Source organism: Xenopus tropicalis, chromosome 2 (genome assembly GCF_000004195.4).
Source record: "Xenopus tropicalis strain Nigerian chromosome 2, UCB_Xtro_10.0, whole genome shotgun sequence".
Taxonomy (NCBI): domain Eukaryota; kingdom Metazoa; phylum Chordata; class Amphibia; order Anura; family Pipidae; genus Xenopus; species Xenopus tropicalis.
Window position 1 is genome coordinate 112,593,042 of NC_030678.2, and position 12,769 is coordinate 112,605,810.

At 37.7% G+C, this 12,769-nt stretch overlaps 1 protein-coding gene across 3 annotated transcripts in view; it reads left to right on the top strand.

The window, feature by feature from the left end:
• Positions 1-10,230, top strand: part of rev1 (REV1, DNA directed polymerase) — a 50,391-nt gene extending 40,161 nt beyond the window's left edge. For all 3 annotated transcript variants that reach the window (XM_012957685.3, XM_012957686.3, XM_012957684.2), the window contains exons 15-23: positions 295-397; positions 1,192-1,354; positions 1,982-2,175; positions 3,411-3,641; positions 4,476-4,584; positions 6,819-7,036; positions 7,942-8,089; positions 8,952-9,054; positions 9,807-10,230. In XM_012957685.3, coding sequence (XP_012813139.1) covers positions 295-397; positions 1,192-1,354; positions 1,982-2,175; positions 3,411-3,641; positions 4,476-4,584; positions 6,819-7,036; positions 7,942-8,089; positions 8,952-9,054; positions 9,807-9,918 — 1,381 coding nt within the window. In that variant the 3' untranslated portion in view covers positions 9,919-10,230. The remainder of the gene's footprint in view (positions 1-294; positions 398-1,191; positions 1,355-1,981; positions 2,176-3,410; positions 3,642-4,475; positions 4,585-6,818; positions 7,037-7,941; positions 8,090-8,951; positions 9,055-9,806) is intronic.
• The last annotated feature ends 2,539 nt before the right edge of the window (positions 10,231-12,769 follow it).

The window sequence follows — 12,769 nt, forward strand, 5'->3', positions numbered from 1 at the left end:
AAAACATTATATATCCTTTGAGGTTTGAAACAAAATAACAGTGACCAAATTATTAACCCCTTGATTTACTTTTTAGTTGCACACACTTTGAAAGAATAAATGAAATCAGGGTCTTACTGTAGCTGTACACTACTTTATTTACAACCCTTTATTATACCTTTATTAATGACCTGTTATGTGCAGGCTCTCCATTAGCAACAATGTTATAAAATCAGCAATTGTTTCTGTGTCACAAACTGACAATGTAGTGTTTGATATGTTGTCCTATGTGTTAAATATATTCATTTTTGTTAGGACTGTGACCCTTCACCAAGCAACAGCAAGTGCCAAGGTTATTGGAAAAGAAGCTGTGGATATGTTTCATACAATGAAACTGAACATCTCTGATATAAGAGGAGTGAGTAGCTTGAGGCAACTTTTCACTTTACACATATTTTAGTCTAAAAACCAACAATATTTGTGCTTTTTCAGGCATGTCTTATTGCTAATGGCTTGGCCATTAGGACAATCGATCGAATCGTAATTGCCAGTGTGTAGGCTATTGAATTGTGGGCCTCATCAACACGCAGATTTGGTCCTCGATCCAATGGGAAAACCAAACCTGAATGATCACATTTGTCCGATTTAATAAAGCAGAGGAAGGGAATCCAGTGGTCCTGGATAGAAGTTTTATTTCATATATTTATCTCAGATATGACTATAGATAAAATTCCTGGATATTGTTGTTTTGTGTTACCTGTTCAGATAGATTTCAAGTACAAATTACAATACCTTTGTTTATCTTTTGGTATATTCCCAAGTAAGAACATTTAAAGGATGAGAAGTTTACCCTTTGCAACTAGAATTTTTGTAATTTTGCCACAAAACACTGATTTGCTCAGATATTTTTAGTGAAGTCTGGGACTCATTTCCCTTTTTTGCTTAAGAGTTTATTATCAATATCCAAAGACATTCTTGACTTCTGCCTTTTTTGAACAGTCTCGAATAGTATCTTGTATGCCTCATTCTGTCTTGCCGTGCCTGCTGTAGTGATGAGCAGCACAGGATGTGGGAGGCTGGAAAGAGAATGGTTTTAAGACTTTTAAAAGGCAATACAGCACAGCTGTATGTTATCTTTGCTCACTGCTCCCTCTTTGCCAATGAGAAGCAGTTTATTCTGTATCTTTACAAAATCTGTATTTATGTCATCAGGTTGGACTCCAAATGCACCAACTTGTTCCAGTACATGGACTGTCCAGCTTGGGTTCCACGTTAGTAAAATCTGGTCCGTTGCCTGGTGGGTCACGTTCACTAATGGATATGTTTCAAGGGCAAAAGATGAAGAGCATCTCTGAAGAGCATGATGGCAAAAAGGGTAATTTTAATGTGTCATGCTTAAACATTTGCTTTTATTGTAACTGTATTTTGAAGAGTCAAAATATTTTTCAAGATATACCAGTGGTGTAATAGTATTGTGTAGATTTGTCTAAAACATGGGAACAGGGTCCATAGAGGGTTGAAAAGGTTCAAATCAGCATACTGTGACCTCTTTGGACTGAAGGGTGAAGGCTGATCTGTATTCAGAAATGATTCTAGTCTGAAGTGTATATTCCACTTACCCTTATACATGTCTCCTTGTTCCAGACTGCTTTTGCTACAGGTTGAGGATCGTGGTTTAAGCTGACCATACACTGTGACAGGTTGGCAATCTGACCACTTCAGACCAGTCAACAGCTTCTTTGCATGTGTATGGTGCTAAAAGGACAGCCTGCTCAAAAGATTTCTGGTCAGAGATAGGCCATATATCAAGCAGTTCTAAAAATGATGTTGGTCCAGAACCACATGGGGTCATAGATGTGGCTGTTTAATGTGGAATACACATGTTTTGTCAGCTGATTTTAGAACAGCATGATTTGTACCTTCTCCATGGTTTACCCTGTTTTAACAAAGTGTCCTTACCATAACTCATGCACCTAATGATTTAAACACTGTTTTGTTGCAGATATTGTCGCTGCTGTGGATTTTGAAATAGCATCAGCATCAGGCACTTGTTCTTCCATCCCACATTATAATAAATCCAGCCAAGAACCAAGTACTAGCAAAGCAGCATTCACTGGCCAAAGGAATGGGTTTCACTCTCCAGTTAATGTGAAATCAGGACTCAATTTTACCATTGAAGTTCCATCCCCTTCACAGGTAAGTTTAGTTGTGTCAATAATGCATACCATTATTCTTGTAGCAGTAGTCTGTAAGTGGTAGAAATTCTAACAGGCACATTGAGAGCGACAGTCAAGTTGGCAAACAATTAGGTTAAAGAACTTCAAATAACAGTTACTTACAAAAGCAGCCCTATCAGCGAAAAACAACCAACATGGCCTACAGGTAACTTTTAAGGGCTTATCAATTTTCAAGTTTGTTTTTCTAAATTGAATAAACTTGCATATCAAATGGTCGCTTATTTATTAATAAGGAAAACTTATACAAATAAAAATTTGATTATCTCGAATTTTACGAGTTTTAGAATATGGCTTGATATGGCTGTTACAACTCCCATTGACTTCTATAGAAACTTGCCAGCTTTTACATGGCAAATTTTTACATTTGAGTTTTTGGGGTTTTTGCACTTTATGGAGTTTTTTATTTTTTTTTTATTGGAGTTTTTCAAGCGCAAAAAAAACTTGAATCGAGAAAAAAAAATCAAACTTGACCATTGATAAATCACTAACTTAATGTACGTGAATATTTTGAAGGGTAGTTTTTAAGTGTCAGTATCACTGTAAATCACTTAGCATGCAGAGGCAATGTAAATACTATGGGTAAAATAAGAACTGCTACAATATAAACTTCTGAAGTATAGGTTTCCCAGAGGGGAACCAGCCTAACTTGTATTATGGGTGAATGTTAATTTGCTGTCTTATTTATTTAGAAACTAAAGCAGGGTAATTTTTATAATTGTTTTCTCATTTATATAACCACATTGCAAAATAAGCAGCAAATCACATACTGAACTTCTAAAGGGTGGAGTTTAGCTATAAAAAGGACTAAAAACATAATCAAAACTATCTCTGTGTCTGTAACGTGTCTATTAATATTTATGCCTTAGTGACCTTCCAAGTAAAGTAAGTTGGTAGCTCACTTATATTGCCTATGTGGCACTGCATATTGCAAAGTTCCCCTAAAAGAGAAAGTCCGAAGTATGGTATTTTATCTAGAAATTCAAATGGGCCAGATGAAGATTTTGGGCCCCCTTCAGGTTTTTTGTATTTTTCTCTGTGACTATAGACAGAGGGGAAAGACTGTATACAAAGAATTTAAAATAGAGGAGAGCTTATTTTACTTTGGTTTACAATCCACTGCTATTATGAAAATGGTGCAATGTATACACACCCAGAAGCCAATAGCTTTGCAAAACACTTGTTTTTATTCCACAGGTTGATCCTTCTGTTTTGGAAGCACTGCCTCCTGACATAAGAGAACAAGTAGAGCAAACAGTTGGTTTCCGGCAATGGAGAGCAATGGAGAGCAAAAATTACCCAGCACAGGAGGGCAGTAGTGAGCTAAAACAACAACCAGTAGCAACTGTGCTGCTGCAGATCCCAAATCTGTCAGATCAAGGAGAGGAACAAGGCATTAATGTCATTGCTCTCCCAGCCTTTTCACAGGTGAGGAAATATTTGTTGGCATAGCACTATTTCAACAAACTTTTTTTCAGTTGTATTATTAAATCTATACCACTGGACATTGCAGGTCTTTAAATATGTTGCACAAAGCAGCCCATATATAAAACACTGCTTCATCTAAATAAGCCATTCTCATAATATACTTTCTAGTTGTATATTAGATCATCCTAAATAGAAAAATTGCTATTTTAAATAGCTGCTCATACGATTTACTGTGCTCACACACAAATCATTGACACAAATATATTTTTTGTTACTAACGAATGGCTCCTTGTAGGTGACACAGACCATCAGAAAATGGTGGTTCAAGGTAAAAGATGTACAAGGGCAATATTTACCTTCCTCTCTCTCACTAGCTCTCTCTCTCTCTCTCTCAATAGATTTTTTATATATATATATATATATATATATATATATATATATATATATATATATATATATATATATATATATAATCTTCCAACTGAGCCGCACTCCAAAAGTAAAACATAGCTTTTATTAAAGCATTTGTTAAAATTGGTAACAACAAGCGTTCAAAAATAGTACACCCACATCATCCTCTATAGTTCGTGTGCACCATTTGTTGGTCTTTTATATATATATATATATATATATATATATATATATATATATATATATATATATATATATATTATACAGAATATACATTTGATAAGAATCTTTAATTTTGGTTATATATTCATTATGAACGTATAGTTTTACTTTTAGTATTGTGTTACTTTGTGAAGTCGCTTTGCTTAAGAAACAGAACATAGATAATTGATTGTTGTTTACCTTACTTTTGTGCTTTTTCAGGTTGATCCAGAAGTATTTGCTGCCTTGCCTGCTGATCTCCAGGAGGAACTAAGAGCTGCATACGGCCAAAGGAATAAAGAGACTGATAATAACATCAACTCAACATTTGGTAAGGAAAATGCAGAAAATAGCAGTTAGTTTTGTTTATTCTGTACTTGGTAAATGCTATCCTCATGAGAAATGTAGTTCTTCAAGCAGTGATACCACCTTGTCAAGTTTTATTTACAATAGCCTAACATGGCTTTTCTTATCCCTATTGCAATTTGCAGAGAATTTAGAAGATAATCCGCAAAAAGGAAAATGCTGCAGCACTCCTAGATAAATTAACTTTATCCTTACTTATGGCGTTGGCACAGCAATGTTTTGGATTGCACTGGTCCTTTATCAAGCTAGCAGTGGATTAAAGCAGTCCAGAACATGCTGTGATAATGCCTTAAGTCAAGGCCCTATAATTAAGTTCTCTTGGGGCACAAAACGCTTAAGGCGATAGAGATGTTGTTTAAATAAAGTCATTTGGTTTTTTCTACTTATTTTTCATAGTGACTTTTGCGGTCTTTAGAGTGTCCTTTTTTTCCCCCTTTTTCTGATGTTGATGGATTAAGTGAGGGGTCCCCAACTTTTATACACGAAAGCCACATTCAAATGGAAAAAGTTTTGGGGAGCGACACAAGCATGAAAAAAGTTCCAGGGGTGCCAAATAAGAGCTGTGGTTGGCTATTTGGTAGCCCTTGTGTGGACTCGCAGCCTACAGAAGGTTCTGTTTGTCATTACATAAGGTTTTTATGCAACCAAAACTTTCCTTAAAAGCTAGGAATTCAAAAATAAGCACTTGCTTTGAAGCCACTGGGAGCAACATTCAAGGGGTTTGCGAGAAATGTGTTGGTAGTGGGTCACTGGCAACATATGCTGCCATCCAGACAAAGTATTTTTTAAGAAAGGCCTTGCTTATTTCAGCAAGACCGTGCCAAAGTGTATAATGCACATATTATAGCATGGCTCCGTAGTACAATAGTCTGGGTGCTAAACTGACCTGCCTGCAATCCAGACCAGTGCAGGACCAAGAGTTACTTGCGCCCAAGGCAAGTACCTGTTGGCCTGATCACCTGAAAACCCCTCAACCACTGCATTTAGTCTCAGAATGTGGGCAATGGTGACCACCTTCCCTGACCACACGCTGTGGACCACTCCTGCTCCCCCATTTGTAAACTTAAAGCAAAACAGGGTGGGCAGGAGCAGAGAAGATTAGGAAGGACTAGGAAGATTTTATTTTTCTCCCTTTACTGCAGCTGCCCCCTAGGAACACTATTTCCAGCCCTACCAATCACCACTGAAAACCTTTGGTGATTTATGAAATGAAAAATACTACAAAGGAGAGCGTGAACTGTTGAAATCCAGGCAACAATGCGTAAACATTTCACTTTCAAAAATTGCTTTCTTTAGTTCCCAAAGTGTTACAGAGTGTTGTTAAAAGAAGAGGTGATGCAACACAGCAGGAAACTTGCCCCTATTCCGTCTTGTTTGAATCAAAATCAGCACAAATTTTTCAGAAAACTGTACAATTATTGTTGTCTTTTTGCAATTAAATATAGGGTTTACATAATCTGCAAATCATCCCATTCTCTTTATAGTTACATTTTACACAGCCAGGGGAGCTATTGCCATAAGGAGAGTTGAGAAACTCTTCTCAGGCTGCAGTGCACCCACAACTTGCCAGGGACTGCAAAAAGAAGCTCATGGTAACTTAAAGAGCCACATTTCTGGTTATTCAACTGGGAATTGGGCTTTTCTAGAGCAGAGAACACAATTGCAAGCTATGCCCCTCCCCAGACCACCTCTTGCACAGGAAAGGTAAGTAAGGGGTTATGGTGGTATCAGAGGAGCCACCTCAGGATGGCTTAGGGTTGCAATCGCCACTGTACACAGCGTCCCAATTTTCTTTGCAAATGGGCTTGTATTATTACTATACTTTTATAGAGAGGGGGAGAATAGTAAATAGCCCTAGACGCCCCCTCTAAGATATCATGGTAAATGCTTAAGATAGCAGATGCCATTTTAGCTTGGTCTCAGTAATTTGCATGCTGCAGCTCTTGCTGCTGGTAGCTCAGATTACAGCACAGTTTGTGGGGGAGGAGAAGAAGGGAGGGAGATAGAGGAGCAAACTGAGCAGACTTGTGCTGTGCCCTGAAGCATTTTTCTGAGAGCAGGAAGTCTGACACAAAAGAACATGTGTACACAAAAGAAGAAAAGAAATCATGTATTTACATTTAGTTTTTACCTTTCCTTCTGCTTTAAACACATATTAGGTTGCATTTTCAACAACTGATGTACAATATTTTCTTGCAGTTTCAAAAAATCCATTGCTACAGTTAAGAAAGCCTTTGGAAAAGTCAAAGAAAAGGAGCAGAAAGAAAAATAAGGGCAGCCCAACCAAAAGGATTCACAGCCCTTTAAAAACCATACTCTTTAGCAGTCCCCTCAAAAACGGCTTTTCTGCTGGCAGCCCTCAAAAGTTAAAGGATGTTCCCCTAAAACAAGAAGCCAAACCTTCTGGGCAGTCTCAGGTAAATACTACCAAACTACTTCCTGGATTTCAATATTCAGTTATATATAAATTAGTAGTTTTTAGGGATGTACTGAATCCTCAGTCCCCCGATTTTTCACAAAATCGACAACAAAATCAAGAGGAACCCTGAATTTAACCATCTCTGCTATTTTGTCTTCAGTTCCTTAAAGCGATACTGACAGCCAATTAAAAATTTTTTTTTACACCTGCTGTTGTGTTTTAATTTGCATCCGCTTTACATTCCTTATAAACTAAATCTGCAAAGTTTTTTCGCTTCATAATTATGGTAGCACGAATTACAGACCCACGGGCAGCCATGTTTGTTCCCCTCTTCCAGGTTTTAATTTAAATACCTCCCACATGAATAAATATGCCTACAGAAAATGAACCAAGCCTTTTCCTGTGATCCCACAGTTGTACTTTTAAATAATGAAGTGCTCTCTTTCACATGGCGGTTTGTGAGCACAGTGTATTTATGTAGAATAAATATTCTTACAGCTATATTACACTGAGAGCACTCCCTTTATTCTTTATAGATATATAACTGCAGGGTCATATAAATGGGTTAAAATAAAAGGGCGCATTGGGATAACATTGTTATCTTGTAGACAGCAACACAGTGGCAGTCATGTCCCTGTCCCAAGTATTTGGGTTCTGGGTACAATTTGATTTTTGTTCCAGTGATTTTGTGTTTTCCTCCCACAGACTAAAAACATATATTCAGGTTGATTGGCTTCTGCTAAAATTGAGCATTTGTGTGACTATGGCACAGCTGGCTTGGAGAAATACATACATGTACACTACATCTGCCATGGTTACTGACAATAACAAAAAGTATAGTGAATATAAAATAAAAAGGAGTACTTTTTGCAACTTACCAGTATATTTTTACCCAATGAATAGGTTGAACTAGGTCCTTCCACTTCAAATGATGCAAAATTATTGGCTCAAAACCACAATTCCTTCAAGTCAAAACCACCTAACCTCGCTGGTGCAGTTGAATTTAATGATGTGAAGACCTTATTAAGAGAGTGGATTACCACCATTTCTGGTAAGTGTTGCATAACAAATTAAAAAAGAAGAATGTCTGAGCTTGTGATTATACTATGTTTACTATAGGATAAACATTTAAAATAAACTGGCCATTATTTTCTAGGTGTATAGTAATTGATTTGTACCAGTAAGACTTAAAATAAGACACCTTACTATGTGCAATAGATTATAATTAGTCTGGTCAAGTAGGGGTAATATACTGTTATTGTACTTGCAAATGTAAACCCTCAAAACAAATTAAAAGTGCAAATCTAAGCACCTTTGCAATTTACTTTTTTTTTTTTTTGAGTTAATAATATTAGCATTTCAACATTGCTAATATGAAAGTGAAACAGCCAAGCCACCTGCTGCTTAGTCGTGCCAAACGGAGCTCTTCTGATGTTGCTTGGGAAAGACTAGAAAAAAAGTAATCTGACATTTCTCTGTTCTTGTCCTAAGCCAAGCAATATCAGAAGAGTTCTCTTCACTTTTGAAATTTTCTACTGACTGTAGCAAAGTTGGCAGAACTGTCCAGCATGTTGTGTTGTTATTTTAATTAATATTATCAGTGTAAAAGCTGCTAATATCTTAATTACCTTTTGAGGGTTCACATTTAAGTAATGCAAAATGTGCACCAGATGAAAGTTTAGGTTTTCTTAAACAACTGATAAACCAACAACCTGGCTTGCCTGGATCCCTAGCAATTTGGGAAAACTGTGCTGTGACAGAGAGGGACACAGGGGTTTTAGGTTCTCTCAATGTAATGTATTACTGTACATAACAACCAAAATGGCAACTTCCTATTGACTAGAACTTAATGTTTGTTTGTCTCCTTTATTAATAACTTTTTATGCTTTTATGTCTGACTGTTTCTTATCTAGATCCCATGGAAGAAGACATACTGCAGGTAGTTAAATACTGTACTGATCTTATAGAAGAAAAGGACTTGGAGAAACTAGATTTGGTCATAAAGTACATGAAAAGGTATTGCAATTTCTAGAACATGTTACATTCTAAAGTGAATTGCATTTGTACTATGTCAGTTGTCCCCACCACACTCCAAGCAGATGGAAAGCAAAAATGTGCTCCATTAGTGAGACCCACCAGATGGTGCTATGTTGTGCCAAGGAACCATGCAGCTTAGGCAGGTGCCAAGTTAAAAGAGCAAGCACCAAGGCAAAGGGAAATGTTGTTATAACCATCATTATTCATAAAACTAACATATACCACGGTGCTGTACAATGATTATTAAATGTACTACAGATGAGGCCTTACTGCAATGGAGCTTACAAAGTAACCTCCTTATCACATTAAGACACACACTTAGACCAATTAACCTCCCTGTAAAATATAGAATGTAAGAGGAAACCCCGCAAGCACAGGAAGAACATACTCCTTGCAGGTAGTGCCCTGGCAGGAATCAAACTATTGTGCCGCCCTTCTGCCCACTATTCTCATTATATAAATTCCTTGCCATTGTACTGTGAAATGCAGCCAGCTACAGCCTGCCGTGGGGCAGATTGAAAATGATCCTCCCATTTTAGCTGTTAAGGTGGCCATACACGGGCAGATTTAAGATGCCTATTCAGGCCCATCAGAGCAATTCAGCAGCTTATCTGCCTATATATGGTGCCCTCTGACAGGCCTCCCCGACCGATATCTGGCAAAAAAACGGCCTAATTTTTCCCGCCTGATCAAGGACCATGTTGGCTCAACCCCTTTGTCTTTTCTTTCAGGTTAATGCAGCAATCTGTGGAGTCTGTATGGAACATGGCATTTGACTTCATTCTGGACAATGTTCAGGTTGTTCTACAACAAATGTATGGAAGCACACTGAAAGTTGTTTAGCTTTTGTTTAACATGAGGCAGAGGGGGCCTGGCGCTCCCTTCTAGCTGTGCCATAAGTGCTTGTGAGGTATTTGAAAAGTGCATGGTATGCTCAGAGTTCCATCATTTTACTTTTCTTTTTAAAGTACATTTTGTACATTCTTTTTGTTTGTTTTCAGAAGTGCCAAATTTGTCAGTATTGCATGTAAATATTTGTGTTTTAACATTCTTTTATTGTAGTATAGGCTCTCTTTGCAAACTGTTGTTTATAAAGGTTTTATGGATTTTTACAGTGAAGTGTTCACAGTTGTTTAATAAAGAACTGAAAGTACATTTTCCACTTAAGTACTTTATTAAAGGGCAAGTTACTTTTGTGAATAGAAAATTAGCATAATTCATATTCCCAGTGTGCTGTAGATTTAGTGGTACAATGGCTTCTGTAGCAATCGCTCTTTTCAAGCATCTTTCATCCATGCCCCTGGTCACACCCATACAAACATCAGTGCTGCAATTACAGTTTGGGTCATGGGCATGTGCTATTATTATTACATAAATTAGTACTTGACATATTGAAAAATGCTTCTCAAATTTGCAGTGGCGTAACTATCAGGGATGCAGCTGTGTTTGCACACCCCTTGGAGGCTTGCTGGAGAGGGAATGGTATCTTATCACAGGCAAAATGGCTGAAATATTTCCGCGTGTCTAGAGAAGACTGGGTATACTTCTGGAGGGAAGGGGGGTTGGGTTCAGGATGTCAACACTAGTTATACCACATAATTGCAAATTAGGGTTTGGGTTTATTTGGTTAAATCTTTTGTATTGGATACAGCCGATAATGATGGTTCTGGGACATCCCTATTAGAAATACACACATGCTTGACTTTTGGACACCCCATTTTAAGGACAAGGAGTCCTCTTTCTAAAGAAACACAGGATTTCTTGTCTCCTTTTTTGTAAACAAGTTCTTCGTTATCTGATTTCCTGCTCTCAGAAAAAATTCTGCACGGCACGGGCACGAGTCTGCTCAGTTTGCTCCTCCCAACTCTGTGTAATCTAAGCTACCAGCAGCCAGATCTGCAGCATGAAAGCTACAAAGACCAAGCTAAAATGGCAGCTGCCATCTTAAACAAACACAGGGAGCTTTTAGGGCTGTTTACTCGGGTATTGTGTTTCCTTCTCCTTTAAATTTTAGAGTCTGGGTTTGTTTGTGGGCGGCGGGTGAGGCTGTTAATACTTTAGAGATCCTGTGTGAAGAAATACGAGTAAGGTACCCAATTGGGCCTGACCCAAATCACAAAGACCTTCCAAGTGAGCTGCACTCAGCTTTACTTGCAACTCCCACACAGATGGGACTGTAGCTGTTAACAGCATCTGAAATAAACCTATTTAATTGACCTTGCATGGTCTACAGTGCAAGTTACCTCCTATTTACTTTTTACATTGCTAATTTCTCTGTGACAAGTAAATGTTAGGTACTTTCAAATATATTGTAGAATATTCAGAGCAGGGTTGTTTTTAGGGTAATGGGCAGTTTACATGATTTAGGCTGTAAAGGGGGTCTTTGTATCAAGGCAAGAGATATTCAGTAACAACCAATCAAACCAGTTCAGCTTTGTAGTCTAATGTAATGCTAGAACACACCCAGTTGGATGCAAACCTAATTTACTTTGTACATCTGCAGCAAAATATGCCACAACTTCTTACCATATCACCAAAAACCTAAGCACTCTCAAATGTTTTTCTTAAGGTTGCCTTCATGAGAAGATCAGTGTTTCAGACAAATTGGCATTGTGATGGCAAAGGATGTGATAAACCACAGTATTGTGGTGTGAGTCTAAATGGGTAAGGAGGCAGAAGCACTGGTACCAGAATAGGATATTATTTTGGTAGATTTTTACTGGTTTTACATTTTTAATGTGGGGACAGGATTAACATTGGAGTCTTTCACTTTTATATTATTGTCCCAATTTTTTTTTCTATTATGAATGGCTGTGATTATTGTGCTTGATCTGTCCCACTAAATGTCTTTAGTGTATATGACAGAGCGAGAGAGACTAATGCAGAAAAGTTTCTGTGACTGATGGTATGGAATAAAGGCAAGAGTACACCATGCTTTTTCATTAGGAGCCAATAATCCTGCCTGTACATTTTTGCAGGGAGTGGAGAGCAGGGTACTAGAGACTTGCTAAGAAGGAGCCCATGCATACACTGAAAACATTAACTCCTTGCAGATAGTGTTTAGCATTTCTGCCTGGCAGTGCTGGCATCAAATCTGAAGTAGGACCAAAGACGCCAAACATTTTTATCCTGTTTTCCTAACAAAAACCATTTCATATAAGAAGAATATACACATCTCAGTTGTTCCTAAAGGAATACGGTCATGGGAATATTTTTTTAAAAACACATCAGTTAATAGAGCTTCTCCAGTAGAATTCTGCATTGAAATCAGTTTTTTCAAAAACGTACAGGTTTTTTTTTTTTTTTAATATTGAATTTTGCAATTCCCCATGGGGCTAGCCATATTATTCATTTCCCAGGGTGCTACAGCCATGTGACTTGTGCTCTGATAAACTTTAGTCACACTTTACTGCTGTGCTGCAAGTTGGAGTGATAGCCACCCCTCCTAGCAGCCAATCAGCAGAACAATGGGAAGGTAGCACGTTAGCAGCTCCCTGACACCTGTATTGTTAAAAGCGGTAGATATCAGAATAGCACTCAAAAGAAAAAGCCCCCTCAGAGAAACATCAGATAGGTAACTATTGAAAAATTATAGCATGCAAAGACAAAGTTATGATGCGTTGTAAAAAAAGGTTCCATTTCTGGGGTCAGCATCTCTAACTTTAAAAAGCTGGTAACCTTATTATATACGAAA